The sequence below is a fragment of the Rana temporaria genome, chromosome 2, assembly GCF_905171775.1.
Source record: "Rana temporaria chromosome 2, aRanTem1.1, whole genome shotgun sequence".
In the NCBI taxonomy this organism is placed as follows: domain Eukaryota; kingdom Metazoa; phylum Chordata; class Amphibia; order Anura; family Ranidae; genus Rana; species Rana temporaria.
Window position 1 is genome coordinate 137583913 of NC_053490.1, and position 25077 is coordinate 137608989.

At 45.7% G+C, this 25077-nt stretch overlaps 1 protein-coding gene across 1 annotated transcript in view; it reads left to right on the forward strand.

Moving 5' to 3' along the window:
* PRKAG1 (protein kinase AMP-activated non-catalytic subunit gamma 1) overlaps positions 1-11863 on the forward strand; it is a 38295-nt gene extending 26432 nt beyond the window's left edge. Inside the window, exons 8-13 of the mRNA XM_040341173.1 lie at positions 22-148; positions 231-396; positions 6150-6187; positions 6269-6415; positions 8907-9000; positions 11095-11863. Coding sequence (XP_040197107.1) covers positions 22-148; positions 231-396; positions 6150-6187; positions 6269-6415; positions 8907-9000; positions 11095-11111 — 589 coding nt within the window. The 3' untranslated portion in view covers positions 11112-11863. The remainder of the gene's footprint in view (positions 1-21; positions 149-230; positions 397-6149; positions 6188-6268; positions 6416-8906; positions 9001-11094) is intronic.
* The last annotated feature ends 13214 nt before the right edge of the window (positions 11864-25077 follow it).

A 25077-nucleotide genomic window follows, 5' to 3' on the forward strand; every position in this document is an offset into this window, starting at 1 on the left:
TAATATTTTTTTGCCCCTTAGCCTATTTGATGCAGTTTCGTCTCTGATTAAAAATCGCATTCATCGTTTGCCTGTCATTGCTCCAGACTCCGGAAATACACTGTACATATTAACACACAAGAGGATTCTCAAGTTTCTTAAACTTTTTGTGAGTCTCCTTCTAGCTATGGTTGCTACTTCCATCTTTCAGGCTTCGGAATTTTTCACTTTTCTCTGTCTGTGTTTTTCAGATGTCTGAACTGGAAAAGCCAGCTTTTGTGAACCAAACGTTAGAGCAGCTGAAGATTGGAACATACGATAACATTGCTATGGTGCATCCCAACACTCCTGTCTATGTTGCTCTGGGTATTTTTGTTCAGCGCCGTGTATCTGCTTTACCTGTTGTTGATGAGTCTGGTAAGTGTGTGTGTGTATATGTGTTATTTTTATATATATATATATATATATATATATATATATATATATATATATATATATATATATATATATATATATATATATATAATTTATTATACATCATTTTTTTTTTTTTTAAATCTATACTACTTGCTACACTAAAATATTTTATATATATATATATATATATATATATATATATATATAAAATATTTATTATAATGTGTGTATTAATATTATGCTATATGTGTATTAATATTAATTTATATAATATTTATACACATATAGCTGTATTACATTTATCAAACTAACTTTCCACATACCGTATATACTCAAGTATAAGCCAAGTTTTTCAGCCCTTCTTTTTTTTTTTTTAAGGGCTGAAAATACCCCCCTCGGCTTATACTCGAGTCAGTGTACCTGAATTCTTGACAGGTGTCGTCTATTTTTTTAGAAGTCGCGGCTTCCTCCTGGCGTTTCGTTCCGTAATAGGCATTTGTTCCGCCTATCACGGAGGTCCTCTCATCCTTGGACAGTTTCCCAGCAGACACTGTGTTCAGTGTTCCGCCAATCACGGACTTCTCTTGTCCGAGGATGAAAGAATGCCTGTGATTGGCGGAACACTGAACACAGTGTCTGCTGGGAAACTGAGTCTGAGGATGAGAGGACCTCGGTGATAGGCAAAACACAGTGTCAAATGAACGCCTGTCAATAATTCAGGTACTCGGGCACAGTGAGTTATGGCACAGTGAGACTGCAATGGGCACAGTGAGGTATGGCTATGGCACAGTGAGGCATGCAAATGGGCATTGTTGACCCTCTTTTCCACTTACAGTAGCTGCTGCATTCTCACCCTAGGCTTATACTTGAGTCAATACGTTTTCCCATTTTTTTTTTTTGTGGTAAAAATTAGGTCCTCGGCTTATACTCGTGTATATACGGTATATGCGCAATAAGCTATAAAGTGAACATTATTTTTAGACATTGACAGTGACCATATGCAAAAAATCGGACCGGCTGGTTGTTATGAAGTTGAACGATCAACTTCAGTACAACCAACCTGCCCATCGATGGATCGAAATTTTTCCGGGTTCCTGCTGATCCGGCTTAATTTTGACCCATGTATGGCCAGCTTAAATTCTGAATAGAGAGGGGAAGGATTACAACTCCAGTAATTTTTATTGTGTGCTATTGGGGAGATTTCCTTTCACAGAGACACAATAGAAGGTAGGAGTATATATCTACAAAGGGAGAGGTGTCCCCATTGGAAAAATTTCCCTCACCTCTTGTTCTGATGACAACTTTAACATTTCGGATCTCCCATCACTTTATATTGCAGGAGCAATGGTCACCATGGCCCGGATTCTCAAACAAGTTACGCCGGCGTATCTCCAGATCCGAGCCGTCGTATCTATGCGCCTGATTCTTAGAATCGGTTACGCATAGATTTGTATTAGATCCAACCGGTGTAAGTCTCTTACGCCGTCGTATCTTAACTGCATATTTACGCTAGCCGCTAGGGGCATGTACGCTGATTTACGCCTAGAAATATGTAAATCAGCTAGATACGCACATTTACGAACGTACGCCTGGCCGTCGCAGTACAGATACGCCGTTTACGTTAGGCTTTTCCCGGCGTAAAGTTACCCCTGCTATATGAGGCGTAGATGCGGCGTACCAATGTTAAGTATGGACGTCGTTCCCGCGTCAAATTTTAAATTTTTTACGTTGTTTGCGTAAGTCGTTCGCGAATAGGGCTGGGCGTCATTTACGTTCACGTCGAAAGCATTGGCTTCTTGCGGGTTAATTTGGAGCATGCACACTGGGATACTTTCACGGACGGCGCATGCGCCGTTCGGAAAAAGCATAATTTACGTGGGGTCACACAAAATTTCCATAACACACGCCCACATCTACCATATTTGAATTAGGCGGGCTTACGCCGGCCTATTTTACGCTACGCCGCCACAATTTTCGTTTGAGAATACGGCACTTGCCTGTAAAAGTTGCGGAGGCATCATGTAAATGGGATACGTTACGCCCACACAAAGATACGCCATTCTACGTGAATCCGGGCCTATTTATTTAATGAGAGTGACTCTCCTCAGCAAGGACACCGACAACAATGCAAATGTGACAGGGTCTTTATGATGAATCCAAGGGTCCCATTTTTATTTGAAGGTTTAATTAAGTTGTTATTGTAAAAAGTTCTTTGCATCTTGGTTAATAAATGCAAACACTCATGTGGCTGGTTTTAACGAGGGTCTAATATGTGGCTCACAATATTTATTTATTTTTTGATTCAGGCAATTAGAGGATGTGAGAAAACATTAGTGATACAGCTATATCAAGTCAAGTTGTTGGCTTGTAACTTGATTAAATAGTGGGCAAGTCTCCCTCCAAAGCAATAGTGAAAGACCTTTAGAGGTTCTGTGAGCCAGCTTTCAGAAGGGTTATATATCATTGCACATTTTTGTAATTTTTTTTAGAATTGCTAAAAAAATGAGTGATTTGTGATCATATCAAGCGTTAGAGACGATGTCCTCTATATAGATATCTTCAAACTAGAATATTCTGTGGAAGAACTAAGGGTGGGGATGCCAGGTAGTGCTTTATGTAAAATATCTGTGATACCCCACAGGTGGAACAGCTCTAGTTAACCTGAGCAAATGAGAGTTATGTAACCACCATAATAAAGAACAGGGAGGAAATCAAGATGTCTGATCGTTGTTCAGTGTGATTTTAGGTGACAAACTTCAAATGCATTTTATGTGAAGTCCATAGCTTCACTGATTTAGCTACTTTATGTCTAACATACTGTATAGGTGCCAAAGAAGGGTTGCTAAGTTTTATATAGCTGTCAACAATTAATATACAGTGCCTTGAAAAAGTATTCACACCCCTTGAAAAATTTAAATGTATTTTATTGGGATTTTATGTGATTGACCAACACAAAGTGGCTCATAATTGTGAAGTGGAAGGAAAATGATAAATGTTTTTAAATAGTTTTTTTACAAATAAATATCTGAAAAGTGTGGCATGCATTTGTATTCAGCCCCCTTTACTCTGATACTCCTAACTAAAATCTAGTGGAACCTTCAGAAGTCACCTAATTAGTAAATGGTGTCCACCTGTGTGTAATTTAATCTCAGTATAAATACAGCTGTTATGTGAAGCCCTCACAGCTTTGTTGGAGAACTTTAGTGGACAAACAGCACCATGAAGGCCGAGGAACACACCAGACAGGTCAGGGATAAAGTTGTGAAGAAGTTTAAAGCAGGGTTAGGTTTTAAAAAAAAATATCCCAAGCTTAGAACATCTCACAAAGCACTGTTCAATCCATCATCTCAAAATGAAAAGAGTATGGCACAACTGCAAACCTACCAAGACTTGGCCGTCCACCTAAACTGATAGGCCATGTCTATCAGAGATCCACAGCTCAGGTGGGAGAATATGTCCACAGGACAACTATTAGTCATGTACTCCACAAATCTGGCCTTAATGGAAGATTGGCAAGAAGAAAGCCATAAGAAGTCCCCATTTACAGTTTGTGAGAAGCCATGTGGGGGACACTGGAAACATGTGGAAGAAGGTGCTTTGGTCAGATGAGACCAAAAATTTAATTTTTGGCCTAAAATTTCACTCTCTAAATGTGCAAAGCTGGTAGAGACATGCCCAAAAAGACTTGCAGCTGTAACTGCAGAAAAAGATTGTTCTACAAAGTATTGATTGGGGGGGGGGGGGGGCTGAATACAAATGTGCGCCACACTTTTCAGATATTTATTTGTAAAAAGAATGAAATTGAAAAACATTTATCATTTTTCTTTTCACTTCACAATTATGTGCCACTTTGTGTTGGTCTATCACATAAAATCCTAAAAGGTTACATTTATGTTTTTGTATGTAACATAACAAAATGTGGAAAATTTCAAGGTTTATGAATACTTTTTCAACGCACTGTACATTGCTAACAGTTTCCTTCACTTTAGCTTTTGTTGCCCGTTTATTGCTCTGACCTTCTGTGCTGCACTGCACATTGATTGTGCTGGTCTTTTCATAATATTTCCTGCATGTCAGGAACCGGCTTAAAGTTTCCCAAGCTAAACAATAGCTTTTTTCTTTATCTATACATCATCCTGTTAACCATTTGAATCCTTGAGCCTTTTCCTTCCTATAGCCCCTTCAGTCTCATTTTTTTTATTTCCTTGCTTCCAGATCTTATACATTTTAGCATTTGTGTCTACCCAAACATAGTTTCCTTTTTTATTTTTCAAGTGAGTTTTGTTAAAGCTGGATTGTTTAGTGATACTTTATCAAGTGATCGGATACATTGTATTCCACTGCACTTTGCAGACAAAATATACATGTTTCTTCAGTCCTCGCCTTACAGTCTAAAGCTACATTCACACCAGCCATTTAGGCCGGTGCAAATTGTAGCATTGGGAATCAGAGATTCCCGCTCCGGCTCTGGCAGCTGCAGCTAATCGCTGCTGTCCACGCACCCAGCGTTTGGCTGCAGTCCGCGCACCCAGCGATTGGCTGCTGTCCACGCACCCAGTGATTGGCTGCTGTCCACGCACCTAGTGATCGCTGCTGGATGCAGGTAATTACTATATTTTCAAAGACCATTGAATAGCTGCGGCCACCCAACGACCTGTCATTAAAGTGAATGGGGCTGACAGCTGCAACTAGCCGCTCACAGCTGCAGCAGGAATATTTGATTCCTGACGCTAAATTTCGCACCGGCCTAGATCGCCGGTGTAAATGTAGCCTAATGCTCCTACCACAGTTAGATACTTTTACTCTACCTTATCTGAAGCTTATTCTTTGGATTGTTGGAAGAAACTAGTGCCTCCTGAGCCCATGTTCAATTGCATGAGTTTCTTATACCCAGAGATATATATATATATATATATATATATATATATATATATATATATATATATATATATATATATATATATATATATATATATATATATATATATATGCATTGCTATTTGTAACTCTCAAATGTTTTGTAGTTTGCTTTTAAACACAGTGAACTGGCTATTCTTTAAAAAAAAATTGGTGCTGCTTGTAAAAAGTAAAACAACGTTCTAAACTGAAATTTACTAGAGCAGATTGAATAGTCTGTTCATGAATGTATTCACACAGTTAGTCAAGGCTGTACACCTCCAAGAATCGGCGTGACTCTCAGCTTATCTGAGGCATTACATGCAATTATGGACAGAGGAGAGGCCCTGGTCATTGATTTGTACAATTTTCCTGGTTGCAATTGATTCAAAACATCAGTGATCTCCGCCGGAGATTAATGCTGGCCATACAATTTTTTTGTTTAATTTCCTTTAGATTTACCTTCAACTATGTAATGCAAGGGCCTGCCTGATTGCATAGAAATTGAAAGTGTTTTGGCATGGCCTCATATTATATGGTTTTGGTAAATCTAAAGGAAAATTGTACAAGAAAATTGTATAATGTATGGCCAGCCTAATGCTGACTGTTGAAGGTATATGGCCTTAATCGGCCGTGTGAATAGGGACTTTTGAAAGGCAACCACTTCACTTTCTCCTCTTTTACAGAATTCTTTATTTAGGGAATTTATATTGATAAATGGTATTTGCCTGAATGTATGCCACTGACAGTGCAAGAGAGCGAAATGCATCCTGAAAAGAGATTCTAGGGATGACCAAAGTGTGTTATTTTATTCTATAACATTACAGAGTTTCATGTGTGGTTGTTCTTGTTCACAGGGCGTGTGGTGGATATTTATTCCAAGTTTGATGTCATTGTGAGTACTTATCTATTACCATAGCATACTCTGGTGATCTCTGTATGCATCAGGTCTGATATCTCCTTTTGTTATATCTAGAATTTAGCTGCTGAGAAAACTTACAATAATTTGGATATCACCGTGACAAAGGCCCTTGGACATCGCTCTCATTACTTTGAAGGTGTCCTAAAATGTTACCCACATGAAACCCTTGAAACCATCATCAACCGGCTCGTTGAAGCAGAGGTAGAAAAATAATAAACTTTACAGAACATGTGTTATAACCAGCAGCGATCAATAGAGTATCAGGAGACACCGTGAATGCAAAATAAGCAAAGGTGTGAATATTAGATTACTGAAGTCTAATACCAAAAAGGTCTAGTGTGACTTGTTGAAAGAAGAGTTCTTGCCTAAACAAAACTTATAGTGCATCTGGAAAGTATTCACAGAGCTTCACTTTTTCCACATTTTGTTATGGTACAGCCTTTTTCAAAAATTGAACAAATTCATTGTTTTCCTCAAAATTCTACAAAACATACCCCATAATGACAACGTGAAAGAATTTTGTTTTAAATCTTTGCAAATTAATAAAAAAAAAAAATCCCATGTACATAGGTATTCACAGCCTTTGCCATGACACTCTAAATTGAGCTCAGGTGCATCCTGTTTTCACTGATCATCCTTCAGATGTTTCTAAAACATGGTTGAAGTCCACCTGTGGTAAATTCAGTTGATTGGACATGATTTAGAAAGGCACATGCCCGTCTATATAAGGTCCCACAGTTAACAGCCAAACTGAGCGATCAGGGGAGAAGGGCCTTAGTTGGAGAGGTGACAAAGAACCCGATGGTCACTCTGGCAGAGTTCCAGCTGTTTTATTTACGATTTAGGGATGAAAGTGCATGTATTCATGCACGTCATTTAAAGTCCCATTACCCTCCTTGCTTTCTAGATTAAACAAATATTGAACTCTTTGGACTGAATAGCAAGCATAGTGTCTGGAGGAAACCAGCCACGCTTATCACCTGGCCAACACCATCCCTACAGTGAAACATGGTGGTGGTGGAAGCATCATGCTGTGGGATGTTTTTCAGCGGCAGGAACTGGGAAACTAGTCAGGATCGAGGGAAAGATAAATGCAGACATGTACAGAGACATCCTTGATGAAAACCTGCTCCAGAGCGCTCTGGACCTCAGACTGGGGCCAAGGTTTATCTTCCAGCAGGACAACAATTCTAAGCACACAGCCAAGATAAAGGCGTGGCTATAGGACAACTCTGTGAATGTCCTTGAGTGGCCCAGCCAGAGCCCAGACTTGAACCCGATTGAACATCTCTGGAGAGATCTGAAAGTGACTGTGCATCCAACCTGATGAAGCTTGAGAGGTCCTGCAAAGAAGAATGGGAGAAACTGCGGCGGACGTATCGGACACTTTTGACAGAAATTTGGGACCATTCACATATATACATCGATCAGTGCTATAAAAATGCACTAATTACTGTATAAATGTGACTGGCAGGGAAGGGGTTAACACTAGGGGGTGAGGAAGGGGTTAAATGTGTATCCTGGGTGTGTTCTAACTGTGTGGGGGGAGGGGGGTGACTGGGGGAGGTGACCGATGCTGTGTCCCTGTGTACAAGAGACACACCACCGGTCTCCTCTCCTCTGACAGCACGTGGAGCTCTGTGTTTACACACAGAGCTCCATGTCCCTGCTGTGTTACCGACGATCGCACGTACCCGGCGGACATCGCGGCAGCCAGGTACACGCATTGGCTCTTCGGCGATGTGCCGGGACAGTGTTTACCCGCTGCGCGCTCGGGTAATGCACATAAAAGGACGTCTAAAGACGTCAACTCGGCACTTGAGAGCCGCGCTGTGGACGTCTTTTGTCTATAGCGCGGGTCTCAAGTGGTTAATGCATCGTATGCATTAAGGTGAAAAAACGCCTGGCAGTGTCCGGCCCCCCAGACGAATTTACATGGGCGTGTCCCCGATGTCCTTCTCTCCACGGAGTCCTGGCTTTGAGTGGATAGATTCATAGCCGCGCAGCCATTGGTTCCCGCTGTTGTCAATCAAATCCAATGATGCAGGGCCCAAGTCATACACTCAAGGTCTGTGGGCGCCGAGTGTATGACTCAGGAGCGCGCCTGCAAGGTAACCCCCTATGGTAGAGCACTTCTCCTAGGGGGTTATCTAATGCAGGGAGGAGCCGCCGAGGGCTCCCAGCAGAGGACGATTGGGGCCACTCTGTGCAAAACGAGCTGCACAGTGGAAGAAAGTATGACATGTTTGTTATTTTATTTTTATTTTGAACAAAGCTTTAGTATCACTTGAAGTTTCTTGTATAACTCTACAAGGTTCACGCTGACCAGATAGCATCTTTGGCCTGACATTACGCTCTGAATTCAGAAACCTTTATGTTTGACCTAAGATTCGTTCAGCTGAAAGATTTCTATCTATATACTAATGCCTTGAAATCAATGTGCCTAAGGATTGTTCGATACGCTTCTCTTTTGTACTTTTTTTTTTTTTTCTTTTTATGTGTTTTTTTTTTTTCTTTTTGTACACCTCTGTAATTTTCAATAAAATTGTACTGAGACAATTTTTTTTTTATATATATACCCGTGTGGATGTAAAATAACAAAAAGGCCACGGTAGGTCTCTTGTAGTGTGTTTGTTATAGAGGTTGGGGCTTACTATTTTCTTTAAAAACACATTTTTATTTTGCCCTCTAGGTACACAGACTGGTTGTAGTGGATAAGAATAATGTGGCTAAAGGAATTGTTTCTCTCTCTGACATCCTGCAGTGTTTGGTTTTAACAGCTGGAGGTAAGGTTTACTTAACCACTTAGGGACCAAGCCTATTTCTTTTTGTTTATTTTTGATAGAAAATTAATTAGAATCCCCAAACATATATATTTAAGCAGAGACACTAGAGAATCAAATTGAAATCTTTGCAATACTTTGTCACATCGTATTTGCGCAGCGGTCTTTCAAGCGCAATTTTTTCTTCTCTCCCAAAAAAAAAAAACACTTTTTTTAATTAAAAAATAAATGAAAACAGTAAAGTTAGCCCAATTTTTTTGTATAATGTGAAAGATGATGTTACACCAAGTAAATTGATATGTAACATGTCACGCTTTAACCACTTAAGCCCCGGACCATTTTGTTGCTAAATGCCCAGGCCAGGTTTTGCGATTTGGCACTGCGTCGCTTTAACAGACAATTTGCGCGGTCGTGCGACGTGGCTCCCAAACAAAATTGGCGTCCTTTTTTCCCCACAAATAGAGCTTTATTTTGGTGGTATTTGATCACCTCTGCGGTTTTTATTTTTTGCGCTATAAACAAAAATAGAGCGACAATTTTGAAAAAAATACAATATTTTTTACTTTTTGCTATAATAAATATCCCCCAAAAACATATATTAAAAAAATGTTTTTCCTCAGTTTAGGCCGATACGTATTCTTCTACTTATTTTTGGTAAAAAAAACATCGCAATAAGTGTTTATCGATTGGTTTGCACAAAATTTATAGCGTTTACAAAATAGTGGATAGTTTTTTTTGCATTTTTATTAATTTTTTTTTTTACTACTATTGGCGGGGATTAGCGATTTTTTTCGTGACTGCGACATTATGGCGGACACTTCGGACAATTTTGACACATTTTTGGGACCATTGTCATTTTCACAGCAAAAAATGCATTTAAATTGCATTGTTTATTGTGAAAATGACAGTTGCAGTTTGGGAGTTAACCACAGGGGGCGCTGTAGGAGTTAGGGTTCACCTAGTGTGTGTTTACAACTGTAGGGGGGTGTGGCTGTAGGACTGACGTCATCGATCGAGTCTCCTTATAAAAGGGATCACTCGATCGATGCAGCCGCCACAGTGAAGCACGGGGAAGCCGTGTTTACATACGGCTCTCCCCGTTCTTCAGCTCCGGGGAGCGATAGCGACGGGGCGGCTATAAACAAATAGCCGCGCCGTCGTCCCGGATCGCTCCCCGCGGGAATCCGCACGCAGCGGAGGGGGTCCCGATCGGACCCCCCGACCCGCTAGTAAATAGGCGTGCGGCGGGCGTTAGGCTGCATTCACATCTAGACGGACGAAATCGCGGCGTTTTGTCGCCGCAAATCGCGGTAAAAATAGCAGCGTTTTGTACCGCGATTTGCGGCGACAAAACGCGGGTATTGTCCGCCTAGATGTGTCCCAAGATGACCCCCTCTATGGAGATGATTGCCATCTCCTAGCCGAACGCTCGAAGACGCCTGAAAAAAAGGTCCGGGACCTTTTTTCACGCCGCAGGCGACAGGCGTCCGGCGTTCGGCGTGGAGATGTGAACCATCTCCATAGAGGGACATGTATTTCCAGCCCTCTGGCGGCAGAGGCGTAGCGCTACAGGCGTAAAAACGCCTAGATGTGAATGGGGTCTTAAGTGGTTAAACTTGCACATGCTTCTGGAATGGCAACAAACTGTGGTACTTAAAAACCTCCAATAGGCGACGCTTAATTGTATTTATTTTTTATTTATACAGCCTGTTTGAAGTTACAGAGGAGGTCTAGTGCTAAAATTAATGCTTTCGCTGTAACGATTGTGGCGATACCTCACATGTGTGGTTTGAACACTGTTTACATATGTGGGTGCGACTTGCGTATTTGTTCTCTTCTGCACATGAGCTCGAAGGGACAGGGCGCTCTAAAAAAAGAAAAGAGGATCGCCCACTGTGCAAAAATATTCCGGGGTAATGGCAGCTAACTGCTACCATAACCCTGGTATTTAAAGTCAAAGTAGCGATGTATAACCACGGTGGGCAGTCCGTAAAGTGGTTAATAGGTCATTTTGAACATTTTGATGAAGCTTTCTATAAGCTATGTTTGCATGAAAGACTCATTCAGTTTATCTCCGTCTCTTTATCATTATGGCAGGTTCCCAAAGTTCATGACTGGCACATATGTAGTTCGCCACTGCAATGATGCAGTATCGAGACAGACAACGACCTTTGCACTTCTCAGAATTCAACGACCTCCACAAAGTTTCAGCACCGAGAATATCCCATTATTCACCTGGAGGTGGAAAGAATGGATTCGCCACCAGCCAAAAATAACCAAGCATTCTGTTATGCAGCAGCATTGATCTTCAGCAATACTATGGGGCATTACTAAGGATTTACCAATAATTTCATGATCGTGAACTTTGTAGTCCAATAAGAGGATTACACAGTATTGAGTTATTGTCAGAGTTTTTTTTTTTATAGCACTATTAATTATTTTTTTACCATACTGTTCACAAAGTAGAAGACAGATGGCCTGAAGGTTAGATGCAGTTTTCACCTAGAATTTCGTGTGGCTTCTACATACAGTGTTGGCCCCTGTACACAGTGTTGGCCCCTGTAACAAGTTTACTGCATTTGAAAGTCTGGTATTGGAGTCGTAGCACAATATTTTACACAAAGCCGTTAATAGTTTGCACTTGGCAGATGGGAGTGACACATGCCACTTTAATGTTTTATATATTATTTTTCTGTAAGGGTCTCAGTTAAGCAGTTATGTTTCCATTGTTTATACTTCCTTTTCCTGAGAACTCAGCAACGCTGGCATTTTTACTACATAAATATTTTCCAAAGTTTCTGTGTTTTTAACAAGATTTAGTGTCCATAAAATTGTATACCAGTAATAAAATTAGCTTTTTCCTAAATTGTGTGTTTTTTATAGATTGTTTTTGTATGTGTTACTGTTGTATTTGACACTGAATTTTGTCCTGTAAGAAATAGCCTCATTTTACAAAGCTTTAACACATGAAAATTTATTTCAGCCATGTGTCTGTAATTTTGAAATCCCGATTAGGCTGAAATTCACAATTTTTTCTTTTTTTAAATAAATCTAATAACGCTCTGGAACGCTCTGTGATGCCATCCTAATATATTCATTTCAGAATACATTTTAGGTTAAATGGGCAATCTCTACAGACATGATAGCAAGCTATTGGCATTTCCGTAACTGGATGTTTACCAACCAAACACTACGAATGCAAATGTTTTCTGGATATTTGATTACTAGAAATGTTCACCAATAGTCAAATGATGTTCTATGTGTTATTATTTGTATCATATCTTAAAGGATAAATATCAAACGAGAATAGACACGCTAAAAAGGTACCTGGTATGTATTCAGAGACTTCAGTTACGGGTCTATCAGCACCAGCAAGTATATGAGAACAGCTGACTCTAGACGGACTTTGGAGACTGAATAGAAGCTACATATACATAAGTATTCTTCATTTCCTGTGTCAGAGGTAAGTCATTTGTAGTAAAGTATATTGTATCCCAGGTATACTGAGGAGAACTACAGAAAAGCGTGTGTTTAACCACTTGCTTACTGGGCACTTAAACCCATCTTCCTGCTCAGGCCAATTTTCAGCTTTCAGCACTGCTGCAATTTGAATGACAACACTGTACCCAAATACAATTTAAAAAAAAAAGAAATTCACACAAATAGAGCTTCCTTTTGGTGGTATTTAATCACTACTGGGTTTTTATTTTTTGCTAAACAATAAAAAAATAAAATAACAATTTTATAGTTTTGTTTTTGCAAACAGGTAATTTTTCTCCTTCGTTGATGTGCGCTGATGAGGCTGCACTGATGGCCATTGATGGGCACTGATAGGCTGCACTGATGGACACTGATAGGCTGCACTGATGGACACTGATAGGCTGCACTGATGGACACTGATAGGCTGCACTGATGGACACTGATAGGCTGCACTGATGGACACTGATAGGCTGCACTGATGGACACTGATAGGCTGCACTGATGGGACACTGATAGGCTGCACTGATGGGACACTGAAAAGACAGCATGGGTAGGCTGCACTGGTAGGCTGCACTGATGGGCACTGGTAGGCTGCACTGATGGGCACTGGTAGGCTGCACTGATGGGCACTGGTAGGCTGCACTGATGGGCACCGGTAGGCTGCACTGATGGGCACAGGTAGTCTGCACTGATAGGTAGTGCTGATGATGAGGCACTGATTGGCAACACTGATAGGTGGCACTGATGGGCATTGATAGGTGGCAATGATAGGCAGCACTGTTGTGCACTGGCAGATGGGCACAGATGAGGCAGCGGTGGCTCTTTGTGTGAGGGACTGATGCCCCTCTGACAGTAGCCGGTGATCAGGTTTTCTTTTTCTCCTCACGGTGTTGGGTGTTTACATCACGTGATCAGCTGTCATTGGCTGATAGCTGATCATGTGGTAAGTTGTCAAGGTCGTCCCCTTACTCTGATCTATGATCAGCCATTGCCTTGATTCGCTGATCACAGATCACGCCGGCCACTCGAGCACAGGAGGACGTACGTGGACACCCTCCCGGCAATTGAGGCCTGCGCTGTAGCCATCTTTTGGCTATAGCATGGGCGGGAAGGGGTTAAGCAAGAAATTGTGTATCTGTCTGTCTCGCAACAATAGACAAACACAATGTTCTTAAACTGATACCACACAAACAATTCCGATTTCTTGTGATTTTTTGAACACACAAGCCTTCAAGCTTTTAGCTATTTAAACAGAAAATAAACACTGTGCTAAAGGTAACAACATCAGCATAAATGAGCTTTCCATCACATTACATATAGGATACACTATACAATAAACCACTTGCCTACCATTCGCCGTCATTATACTGCTGCAGGTCCACTCATTCCTGCAAATCGCCATAGCTGTACATTGGTTACTTTAACAGCCATAGCAGTCCACTGAACGGTGGGGGAGCTGATGCACGTGACCGGTAGCTGTGATGTCCTACGGCCACCCATGATCGTTCCACAGAGAGCCAGAATGTCAATGTAAACAAAAAGATCCCCGTTCTGACAGAGAAGTACAGTGATTGTGTGTTCCTAGTGATTAGGTTCAGTTCCCTCCCCCCAAAGTTAGAAACACCTCCCAGGGAACACATTTAACCCCTTGACCACCACTAGTGTTAGCCCCTTCCCTGCCAGTGGCATTTATACAGTAATCGGTGCATTTTTATAGCAAAAATGTCATTGGTCCCAAAAAACTGTCCAAACTGTCTGCCGCAATGTCGCAGTCCCACTAAAAATCGATAATCACTGACATTACTAGTAAAAGAAAAATAATAATAAAAAGGCCATAAATCCATCCCCTATTTTGTAAACGCTATAACAGTGGTTCTCAACCTGGGGGTCGGATGACGATTTGCCAGGGGTCACCAAATCCTGGGCTGTTCCTGAAGCCCACGGCTGCCCACTCAGCCTCTTCGCAGCCCCCCATTCAGTTTCATAGCATGGCTAGAGGTCAGCTGACTGGTGAGGAATGTAAAGTTTGAGGGGCTGGAGGAGACCCCATCTCCTGATTTCAGCATTGGTGTCACTGCTGCGAGACACCACAAAGTTGGAGACACCGTGAAGTCGGAGACACAGTACACTACCTGTGATTGGAGTTGCCATTAAAAGTCCCCACTACAGTTCTCAGATCAGCAGATGACCTTAATCAAGAGCAGATCAGAACTCCCAGCTCTGACACTGATCCCACCCCCCACCAGCACTACCACTCATCCCATACATGGAAGAAAGTGGAAAGTGGAAAAGAGGGGAAGGAATAAAGAAAAAGGGAGAGAAAGAATAAGAGAAAGGACAAGAAAGATGGCTAGAGAGAGGGATGGGGAAAAAAATGTATCTTAAGGGGTTTTAATACTATACAAGTGGAAGAGACTCAGGGAACACTAAATGTCCATAGGTTAGAGGCGCAAATTACTTGTCTTGCCTTGGGTGCTCAGAACCCACCATACAAAAATGATTTTAATGTTAAGGGTCCCTACAACTTGGGAAATTTTATCAAGGGGTCACAGCACTGGAAGGTTGAGAACCACTGCGCTATAACCTTTGGGCAAACCAATCAATGTACGCTTATTTTTTTACCATACATATGTAGAAAAATACATATTGGCCTAAACTGATGATGATTTTTTTTTTTTAATTTGGGGGTACTTATAGCAAAAAGTAAAAAATACATTTTTTTTTTAAAAAAAATTGGCGTTTTTTTTGGTTTATAGCGCAAAAAATAAAAACCACAGAGGTGATCAAATACCACCAAAAGAAAGCTCTATTTGTGGGAAAAAAGGATGTAAATTCTGTTTCATTGTACAACCACGCAATTGTCAGTTAAAGCAACGCGGTGCCGTATCGCAAGAAAGGGCCCGGTCATTAAGGGGGAAAATCCTCCAGGGCTGAAGTGGTTAAACAGGTTAAAAAGTGTAGTGTTTAGAACAGATGAAAGCAATTGAAAATTAGATAATTAAAATAATAATGATATAATGACATAGAATATATTATTTATACTGTATAATATAAAATAATTATTATTTTAATTATTTAATTTTTCATTTATTTCACCTGTTTTTAGCACTGCACTTATTTATCTAAGCCTTTAGCTATTACTCGTTGGTACTTCTTTACCTCATTGAGGATTCTGCATTGTACCTTGAGAGTCATGTTGGCTGGGCAGCCACAGTACTAAACTCTCTTCATTAATAGACTGTTTGGATTGTCTGAATGTTAGAAACCTAGAACAGTGACAGCAGAAAAAGACTGAGGCACGGATTCTCAGAGGACTTACGACGGCGCAGCGCCATGTACGCCGTCGTAAGTCCTAATCCGAGCCGTCGTATCTATGTGCCTGATTCTTAGAATCAGTTACGCATAGATATCCATTAGATCCGACAGGCGTAAGTCTCTTACGCCATCGGATCGTAACTGCAATTTTCCGCTGGCCGCTAGGGGCGTGTAAGCTGATTTACGCATTGAAATATGTAAATTAGCTAGATACGCGAATTCCCGAACGTACGCGCGGCCGACGCACTAAATTTACGCCGTTTACGTTAGGCTTTTCCCAGCGTAATGTTGCCCCTGCTATATGGTGGCATAAGTGCGGCGCAACAATGTTAAGTATGGCCGTCGTTCCTGCGTCGAAATTTGAAAAAGTCGTTTGCGTAAGTCGTCCGTGAATGGGGCTGGACGTCATTTACGTTCACGTCGAAACCAATGACGTCCTTGCGGCGTACTTTGGAGCAATGCACACTGGGAAATTCCACGGACGCTGCATGCGCCGTTCGGGAAAAACGTCAATCACGTCGGGTCACAGTAGATTTACATAAAACACGCCCCCCTGATCCAAATTTGAATTAGGCGGGCTTACGCTGGCCGTTTTACGTTACGCCGCCGCAACTTACGGAGCAAGTGCTTTGAGAATACAGCACTTGCCCGTCTAAGTTGCGGAGGTGTAACGTAAATCGGATACGTTACCCCTGGGCAAAGATACGCAAATGTACCTGAATCTGGCCCTGAGTAGTCCATCGAGTCTGCCCATTTTTTTGACCCTTGACTGTCTGACTACCTCTGCTACAAGTTTATTCCAAACATCAACTACCCTTTCAGTAAAATAATACTTTTTAAAATGTATTTTGCACTTTCCTCTTAGTTAGTTTGCAGTCATGTCTCTGTGTTCTTGATTTTGATTTCATATTGAAAAACTGCCCTCCTGAACCTTATTCCCTTGATGTATTTAAAGGTTTCAATCATGTCTCCCCTTTCCCTTCGTTACTTCAGACTGTACATGTTAACCTCCCTGGCGGTATGATTATGTCAGATTTTTGATGCTGAAAGCGGTACAATTATTTTGCATGGAAATTTGGCGTTTTATATTGTAGGCCTGTAATTCTTAGAAATAACTCACTTAAATCTGTCCAAACAAGAGTCTAGTAGACATCACGGGTATGATAAAGTTTGAAACACAAAATCATAAATTATAATATAATAAATATAAATAATTATAAAAAATAATTATAATAAAATGAATTTCCGCACTATTCACTATCGCTCAATTTTGAATGTGTTCTTATTTATTATCGATATTTTATAGCTGGTCTCAAACCACTTTTGACATAAAGGGACACTTTTTGGTTGGACAATCTCCAGTTTCCAGGCAGAAAAAACTGTCTTTATTATATAAAATTGCATGCAGGCCATTGGGCAGACCACTAGGGACAAAGGGGATGTGTAATTCGTTTATACAGTACTGTAATCTGTAAGATTACAGTATACTGTATGTATTGTGTGTTTTTACTTTTTTTTTCAATTTGGCGCCGATCTCCGCCCCCGTGCGTCGCAACGTCGCAGGGACCAGAGCTCGGCGGCACTCGGGCACTGTGTGAATCTAGCGAGGAGACATCACAGGATCCAGGGGACAAGGTAAGTAACTTTGCCTGGATCCTGCAATGCGATCCCGAGTCTGGCTCGGGGATACCGCTAATGGTACTGAAATTCCACCCCGAGCTAGACTCGGGAATACCGCTAGGCGGGTTAATTTCCCAAAGTCACTCTTCTTGATATGTTTTATCTCCCAGACTTTTCACCATTTTTGTTACCCGTCTCTGGACTCGTTCTATTTATCTTTCTGTAAGTGAGGTCTCCATAACGACACAGTATTCTCAATGACGTCTCACTAAACACCTATATAGAGGAATCAGAAACTCCTTCCTCCTGCTGGTAATCCTAGAATTCTATTCACTTTTCCCATTGCCTGGTCACACTGTTTGCTCATTTTGCAATCATCTGAAATAAGTACCCCAAAATGTTTTTTCCTCTGTAGTGCTGGCTAACACTGTACACCCACATGTTGTACTCTCTCAAGGGATTATTTTCCCTTACATGGCCTGGAAGAAACCTGGTATTTGGGAAGTCCGTGGAAAAAGTACAGGTTTGAGCAGGGCCGGACTGGGAGTAAAAACCAGCCCTGGAAAACATTTCATACCAGCCCCATAGCATTATTATACCAGCCCAACATCATAACGTCATTATTTTTTTTGTTCATAAAAGAGAAAACCATACATTTTAAAGAAATATTTAAAGAGCGTATTATATAAAGATAAGACAGATATGAAAGCACATAGGGCTAGGGAGATTATATATATATATATATATATATATATATATATATATATATATATATATATATATATATATATATATATATATATATTACACAGTGGAACCTCGGATTACGAGCATAATGCTCGTAATCCAAAGTGCTCACATATCAAAGTGAGTTTCCCCATTGAAGTTAATGGAAACGAAAATAATTTGTTCCGCATTGACTTCAATTGAATGCAATACCGCATGTGGTGGGGGTCGCCGGAGAGCATCGGAGACACACGGAAATGTCACTTTCCACTTGTCACCAAATTCAGCATGTCACTTGCCATCCGTCCCCTGCCACCAGATTTAGTGTCACTTGCCACCCATGCAGTCACCAGATTCAGCGTTTCACTTGTCACTTGGACTGGGTGACAGCAGGGGGACTGGGCGACAGCAGGGGGACTGGCTGACAGCAGAGGACTTGGCGACAGCAAGGGGACTGGGCGACAGAGGACTTGGCGACAGCAGGGGACTGGGTGACAGAGGACTGGGCGACTGGGTGACAGAGGACTGGGTGACAGCAGGCTGGGTGACAGCAGGGGGCTGGGTGACAGAGGGCTGGGTGACAGAGGGCTGGGTGACAGGGGACTGGGTAACAGCAGGGTACTGGGTGACAGAGGGCTGGGTGACAGAGGACTGGTGACAGCAGGGGGCTGGGTGACAGAGGACTGAGTGACAGCAGGGGACTGGGTGACAGAGGACCAGGTGACAGCAGGGTACTGGGTAACAGGGGACTGGGTGACATAGGACTGGGTGACAGCAGGGGACTGGGTGACAGGGGACTGGGTGACAGAGGGCTGGGTGACAGGGGACTGGGTGACAGGGGACTGGGTGACAAGAGGGCTGGGTAACAGAGGACTGGGTGACAGCAGGGGACTGGGTGACAAAGGACTGGGTGACAGCAGGGGACTGGGTGACAGAGGACTGGGAGACAGCAGGGGACTGGGTAACAGGGGACTGGGTGACAGAGGGCTGGGTGACAGGGGACTGGGTGACAGAGGGCTGGGTGACAGAGGACTGGGTGACAGAGGGCTGGGTGACAGAGGGCTGGGTGACAGGGGGCTGGGTGACAGGGGGCTGGGTGACAGGGGACTGGGTGACAGGGGGCTGGGTGACAGGGGGCTGGGTGACAGAGGACTGGGTGACAGGGGGCTGGGTGACAGGGGGCTGGGTGACAGAGGGCTGGGTGACAGAGGACTGGGTGACAGGGGGCTGGGTGACAGGGGGCTGGGTGACAGAGGGCTGGGTGACAGGGGGCTATGTGACAGGGGGCTGGGTGACAGAGGGCTGGGTGACAGGGGACTGGGTGACAGGGGACTGGGTGACAGAGGACTGGGTGAGAGGGGGCTGAGTGACAGGGGGCTGGGTGACAGAGGGCTGGGTGACAGGGGGCTGGGTGACAGAGGACTGGGTGACAGGGGACTGGGTGACAGAGGCTGGGTGACAGGGGACTGGGTAACAGAGGGCTAGGGGGCTGGGTGACAGAGGGCTGGGTGACAGAGGACTGGGTGACAGGGGGCTGGGTGACAGGGGGCTGGGTGACAGGGGGCTGGGTGACAGGGGGCTGGGTGACAGAGGACTGGGTGACAGGGGGCTGGGTGACAGGGGGCTGGGTGACAGAGGGCTGGGTGACAGAGGGCTGGGTGACAGAGGGCTGGGTGACAGGGGGCTGGGTGTCAGGGGGCTGGGTGACAGGGGCTGGGTGACAGGGGACTGGGTGACAGAGGGCTGGGTGACACAGGGGGCTGGGTGACAGGGGCTGGGTGACAGGGGACTGGGTGACAGAGGACTGGGTGACAAGGGAATGGGTGACAGAGGTCTGGGTGACGGAGGACTGGGTGACGGAGGGCTGGGTGACAAGGGACTGGGTGACAGAGGTCTGGGTGGCGGAGGACTGGGTGACGGAGGACTGGGTGACGGAGGACTGGGTGACGGAGGGCTGGGTGACGGAGGGCTGGGTGACAAGGGACTGGGTGACGGAGGTCTGGGTGACGGAGGACTGGGTGACGGAGGACTGGGTGACGGAGGGCTGGGTGACGGAGGGCTGGGTGACGGAGGGCTGGGTGACAAGGGACTGGGTGACAGAGGTCTGGGTGGCGGAGGACTGGGTGACGGAGGACTGGGTGACGGAGAGCTGGGTGACAAGGGACTGGGTGACGGAGGTCTGGGTGGCGGAGGACTGGGTGACGGAGGACTGGGTGACGGAGGACTGGGTGACGGAGGGCTGGGTGACGGAGGGCTGGGTGACGGAGGGCTGGGTGACGGAGGGCTGGGTGACGGAGGGCTGGGTGACGGAGGGCTGGGTGACGGAGGGCTGGGTGACAAGGGACTGGGTGACAGAGGGCTGGGTAGAGAGAGATTATACAGTCCAGATTACAATTTGCAGGGGCAGCAAAGGTGACAGAGAAAGGGGGGTGCACCATGCAACCCCCTCTCTCTCTGTCACCTTTGCTGCCCTGCAAATTGTAATCTGGACTGTATAATCTCTCTCACCATTCCATCGTCAACCCCCCCCCCTCCCCTCTCTGAGATTATTAGACAGATACTTTTCATTTTCCTGGGGAAGCAAAGGTAGATAGGTGGCAGAGAGAGGAGGGGGGCCGGGGGTGCACCGTTATATGGTGAGAGAGATACAGCAGGATTTCTAATCTTTTTTTCCTCACCTTGTGCTCCGCGCGTTATCTTCTTCTCCTCTGCGGCTGAAGACACGTGACTCTGCACTGGGCGGTGGGTGCTGGCGCCGCACGGGAAGAAGGAAGAACCTCTGACGTTCGTTTCTTCTCCTGCTCGGCTCCTCCCCTCCCTCAGACACGTGACACGATCGCGCCTCCAGACAGTCCACACAGCCGCGAAAGTGCAGCGGCGAGCATGGCGGCCGCAAATCGCCGGCGGCCGGCCGCCGCTGTTTTTCAAAGACATACAAACAATGATTATGGGCTGGGTGACAGAGGACTGGGTGACAGAGGGCTGGGTGACAGAGGGCTGGGTGACAGAGGGCTGGGTGACAGAGGACTGGGTGACAGAGGGCTGGGTCACAGGGGGCTGGGTCACAGGGGACTGGGTGACAGGGGACTGGGTGACAGGGGACTGGGTGACAGGGTGCTGGGTGACAGAGGACTGGGTGACAGAGGACTGGGTGACAGAGGACTGGGTGACAGAGGACTGGGTGACAGGGGGCTGGGTGACAGAGGGCTGGGTGACAGAGGGCTGGGTGACAGGGGGCTGGGTGTCAGGGGGCTGGGTGACAGAGGGCTGGGTGACAGGGGACTGGGTGACAGGGGACTGGGTGACAGAGGACTGGGTGACAGAGGGCTGGGTGACACAGGGGGCTGGGTGACAGGGGGCTGGGTGACAGGGGACTCGGTGACAGAGGACTGGGTGACAAGGGAATGGGTGACAGAGGTCTGGGTGACGGAGGACTGGGTGACGGAGGGCTGGGTGACGGAGGGCTGGGTGACAAGGGACTGGGTGACAGGGGGCTGGGTGTCAGGGGGCTGGGTGACAGAGGGCTGGGTGACAGGGGACTGGGTGACAGGGGACTGGGTGACAGAGGACTGGGTGACAGAGGGCTGGGTGACACAGGGGGCTGGGTGACAGGGGGCTGGGTGACAGGGGACTCGGTGACAGAGGACTGGGTGACAAGGGAATGGGTGACAGAGGTCTGGGTGACGGAGGACTGGGTGACGGAGGGCTGGGTGACGGAGGGCTGGGTGACAAGGGACTGGGTGACAGAGGTCTGGGTGGCGGAGGACTGGGTGACGGAGGGCTGGGTGACACAGGGGGCTGGGTGACAGGGGACTGGGTGACAGGGTGACAGAGGACTGGGTGACAGAGGACTGGGTGACAGGGGGCTGGGTGACAGAGGGCTGGGTGACAGAGGGCTGGGTGACAGGGGGCTGGGTGTCAGGGGGCTGGGTGACAGAGGGCTGGGTGACAGAGGGCTGGGTGACAGGGGACTGGGTGACAGGGGACTGGGTGACAGGGGACTGGGTGACAGAGGACTGGGTGACAGAGGGCTGGGTGACACAGGGGGCTGGGTGACAGGGGGCTGGGTGACAGGGGACTCGGTGACAGAGGACTGGGTGACAAGGGAATGGGTGACAGAGGTCTGGGTGACGGAGGACTGGGTGACGGAGGGCTGGGTGACGGAGGGCTGGGTGACAAGGGACTGGGTGACAGAGGTCTGGGTGGCGGAGGACTGGGTGACGGAGGGCTGGGTGACACAGGGGGCTGGGTGACAGGGGGCTGGGTGACAGGGGACTGGGTGACAGAGGACTGGGTGACAAGGGACTGGGTGACAAAGGTCTGGGTGACGGAGGACTGGGTGACGGAGGACTGGGTGACGGAGGACTGGGTGACGGAGGACTGGGTGACGGAGGACTGGGTGACGGAGGGCTGGGTGACGGAGGGCTGGGTGACAAGGGACTGGGTGACAGAGGTCTGGGTGGCGGAGGACTGGGTGACGGAGGGCTGGGTGACAAGGGACTGGGTGACAGAGGTCTGGGTGGCGGAGGACTGGGTGACGGAGGACTGGGTGACGGAGGGCTGGGTGACGGAGGGCTGGGTAGAGAGAGATTATACAGTCCAGATTACAATTTGCAGGGGCAGCAAAGGTGACAGAGAAAGGGGGGTGCACCATGCAACCCCCTCTCTCTCTGTCACCTTTGCTGCCCTGCAAATTGTAATCTGGACTGTATAATCTCTCTCACCATTCCATCGTCAACCCCCCCCCCCCCCCTCTCTGAGATTATTAGACAGATACTTTTCATTTTCCTGGGGAAGCAAAGGTAGATAGGTGGCAGAGAGAGGAGGGGGGGGGCCGGGGGTGCACCGTTATATGGTGAGAGAGATACAGCAGGATTTCTAATCTTTTTTCCTCACCTTGTGCTCCGCGCGTTATCTTCTTCTCCTCTGCGGCTGAAGACACGTGACTCTGCACTGGGCGGTGGGTGCTGGCGCCGCACGGGAAGAAGGAAGAACCTCTGACGTTCGTTTCTTCTCCTGCTCGGCTCCTCCCCTCCCTCAGACACGTGACACGATCGCGCCTCCAGACAGTCCACACAGCCGCGAAAGTGCAGCGGCGAGCATGGCGGCCGCAAATCGCCGGCGGCCGGCCGCCGCTGCTTTTCAAAGACATACAAACAATGATTATGTGACATCAGAGGTGAGAGCCATTAACATGACAGTCACTGGGAGAGGGCTAATTGAAAAGTGCGGCCTACCGGGAATTTTCCCGCTATCCCGGTAGGCCAGTCCGGCCCTGGGTTTGAGCCTTTCTAGGGATTATGTAGGATATTACTGGAGGTTTGCACCTAACTGATAATATTATAGCAGATCCACATACAGATCTCACCTAAGGGGCCTCATCCACCATGGGAAAGCGGAAAAAAGAGGCAAAGGTAGTTTTGTGATAAGTAAATCTTACCTACCCCATTATTAGTCTCAGCTATCCACAATCAATGTATATAAAGGTGCATCTCAAAAAATTTGAATATCATAAAGTTACTTTATTTCAGTAATTTGATTCAAAAAGTGAAACTTGGAAGTGGACTATGGCTGGTGTCAGTGCTTCAAGAGCCACCACACACAGACGTATCCAGGACATGGGCTACAACTGTTGCATTCCTTGTGTCAAGCCACTCCTGAACCAGATACAATGGCAGAAGTGTCTTACCTGGGCTAAGGAGAAAAAGAATCGGACTGTTGCTCAGTGGTCCAAAGTTCTATTTTCGAGTGAAAGTACATTTTGTATTTCATTTGGAAATCAAGGTCCCAGGGTCTGGAAGAAGAGTGGAGAGGCACAGAATCCAAGTTGCATGAGGTCCAGTGTGAAGTTTCCACAGTCAGTGATTTGGGGAACCACGTCACTTGTTGGTGTTGGTCCACTGATTCTTATCAAGTCCAAAGTCAGCGCAGCCCTCTACCACATTTTGTCATAAAAAGTGTTTGGGGACTCGGGTCCTGCCCCAGGGGACATGTATTAATGCAAAAAAAGTTTTAAAAACTGACGTTTTTTTGGGAGCAATGATATTAATAATGCTTAAAGTAAACAATAAAAGTGAAATATTCCTTTAAATTTCGTACCTGGGGGGTGCCTATAGTATGTCTGTAAAGTAGCGCATGTTTCCTGTGTTTATAAAAAGTAATTTAAAACTACTCGCGGCTATAATGAATTGTCGGGTCCCGGCAATACAGATTAAAGTAATTGAAAAAACGGCATGGGTTCCCCCCCCCCCCCCCAGTTCATTACCAGGCCCTTTGGGTCTGGTATGGATATTAAGGGGAACCCTGCTCCAAATTAAAAAATAAATAGCATGGCTTCCCCCCAAAAATCCATACCAGACCCTTATCCAAGCACGCAACCTGGCAGGCCGCAGGAAAAGAGAGAGCGCCCCCCTCCTGAATCGTACCAGGCCACATGCCCTCAACATGGGGAGGATGTCCCCATGTTGATGGGGACAAGGGCCTCATACCCACAACCCTTGCCCGGTGGTTGTGGGGGTCTGCGGGCAGGGGGCTTAACAAAGGGGACCTTCAGATCCCGCCCACCCTATGTGAATTGGTAATTTCACCCAAAAAAGTGGGAAAAAACACACACACACAAATTTGGGACAAGTCCTTTAATAAAAAAAAAAATTTAATTCCAGCGCCGTAATCATTCTACGAGTCCGACCCGCCGCTACGAACGATACCACCTCCATAGGAGGTGCGCGGCCAAATGACTCGTGACCCTTCTGACAGCTCTTTTATAACCGAGGGCGGGGGCCACCCATGATGTGAACAGGTGACTCCGCCCCCTCTGACGCAACAGTGTTTCCAGCAGTTCCCCAAATGGCGTCAATGGGGTTTCCCATGATGCGTCAGAGGGGGCGGGTCATCTGTGACGCCACAGGGAAACCACCAGAAACCCCTGTTGCATCAGAG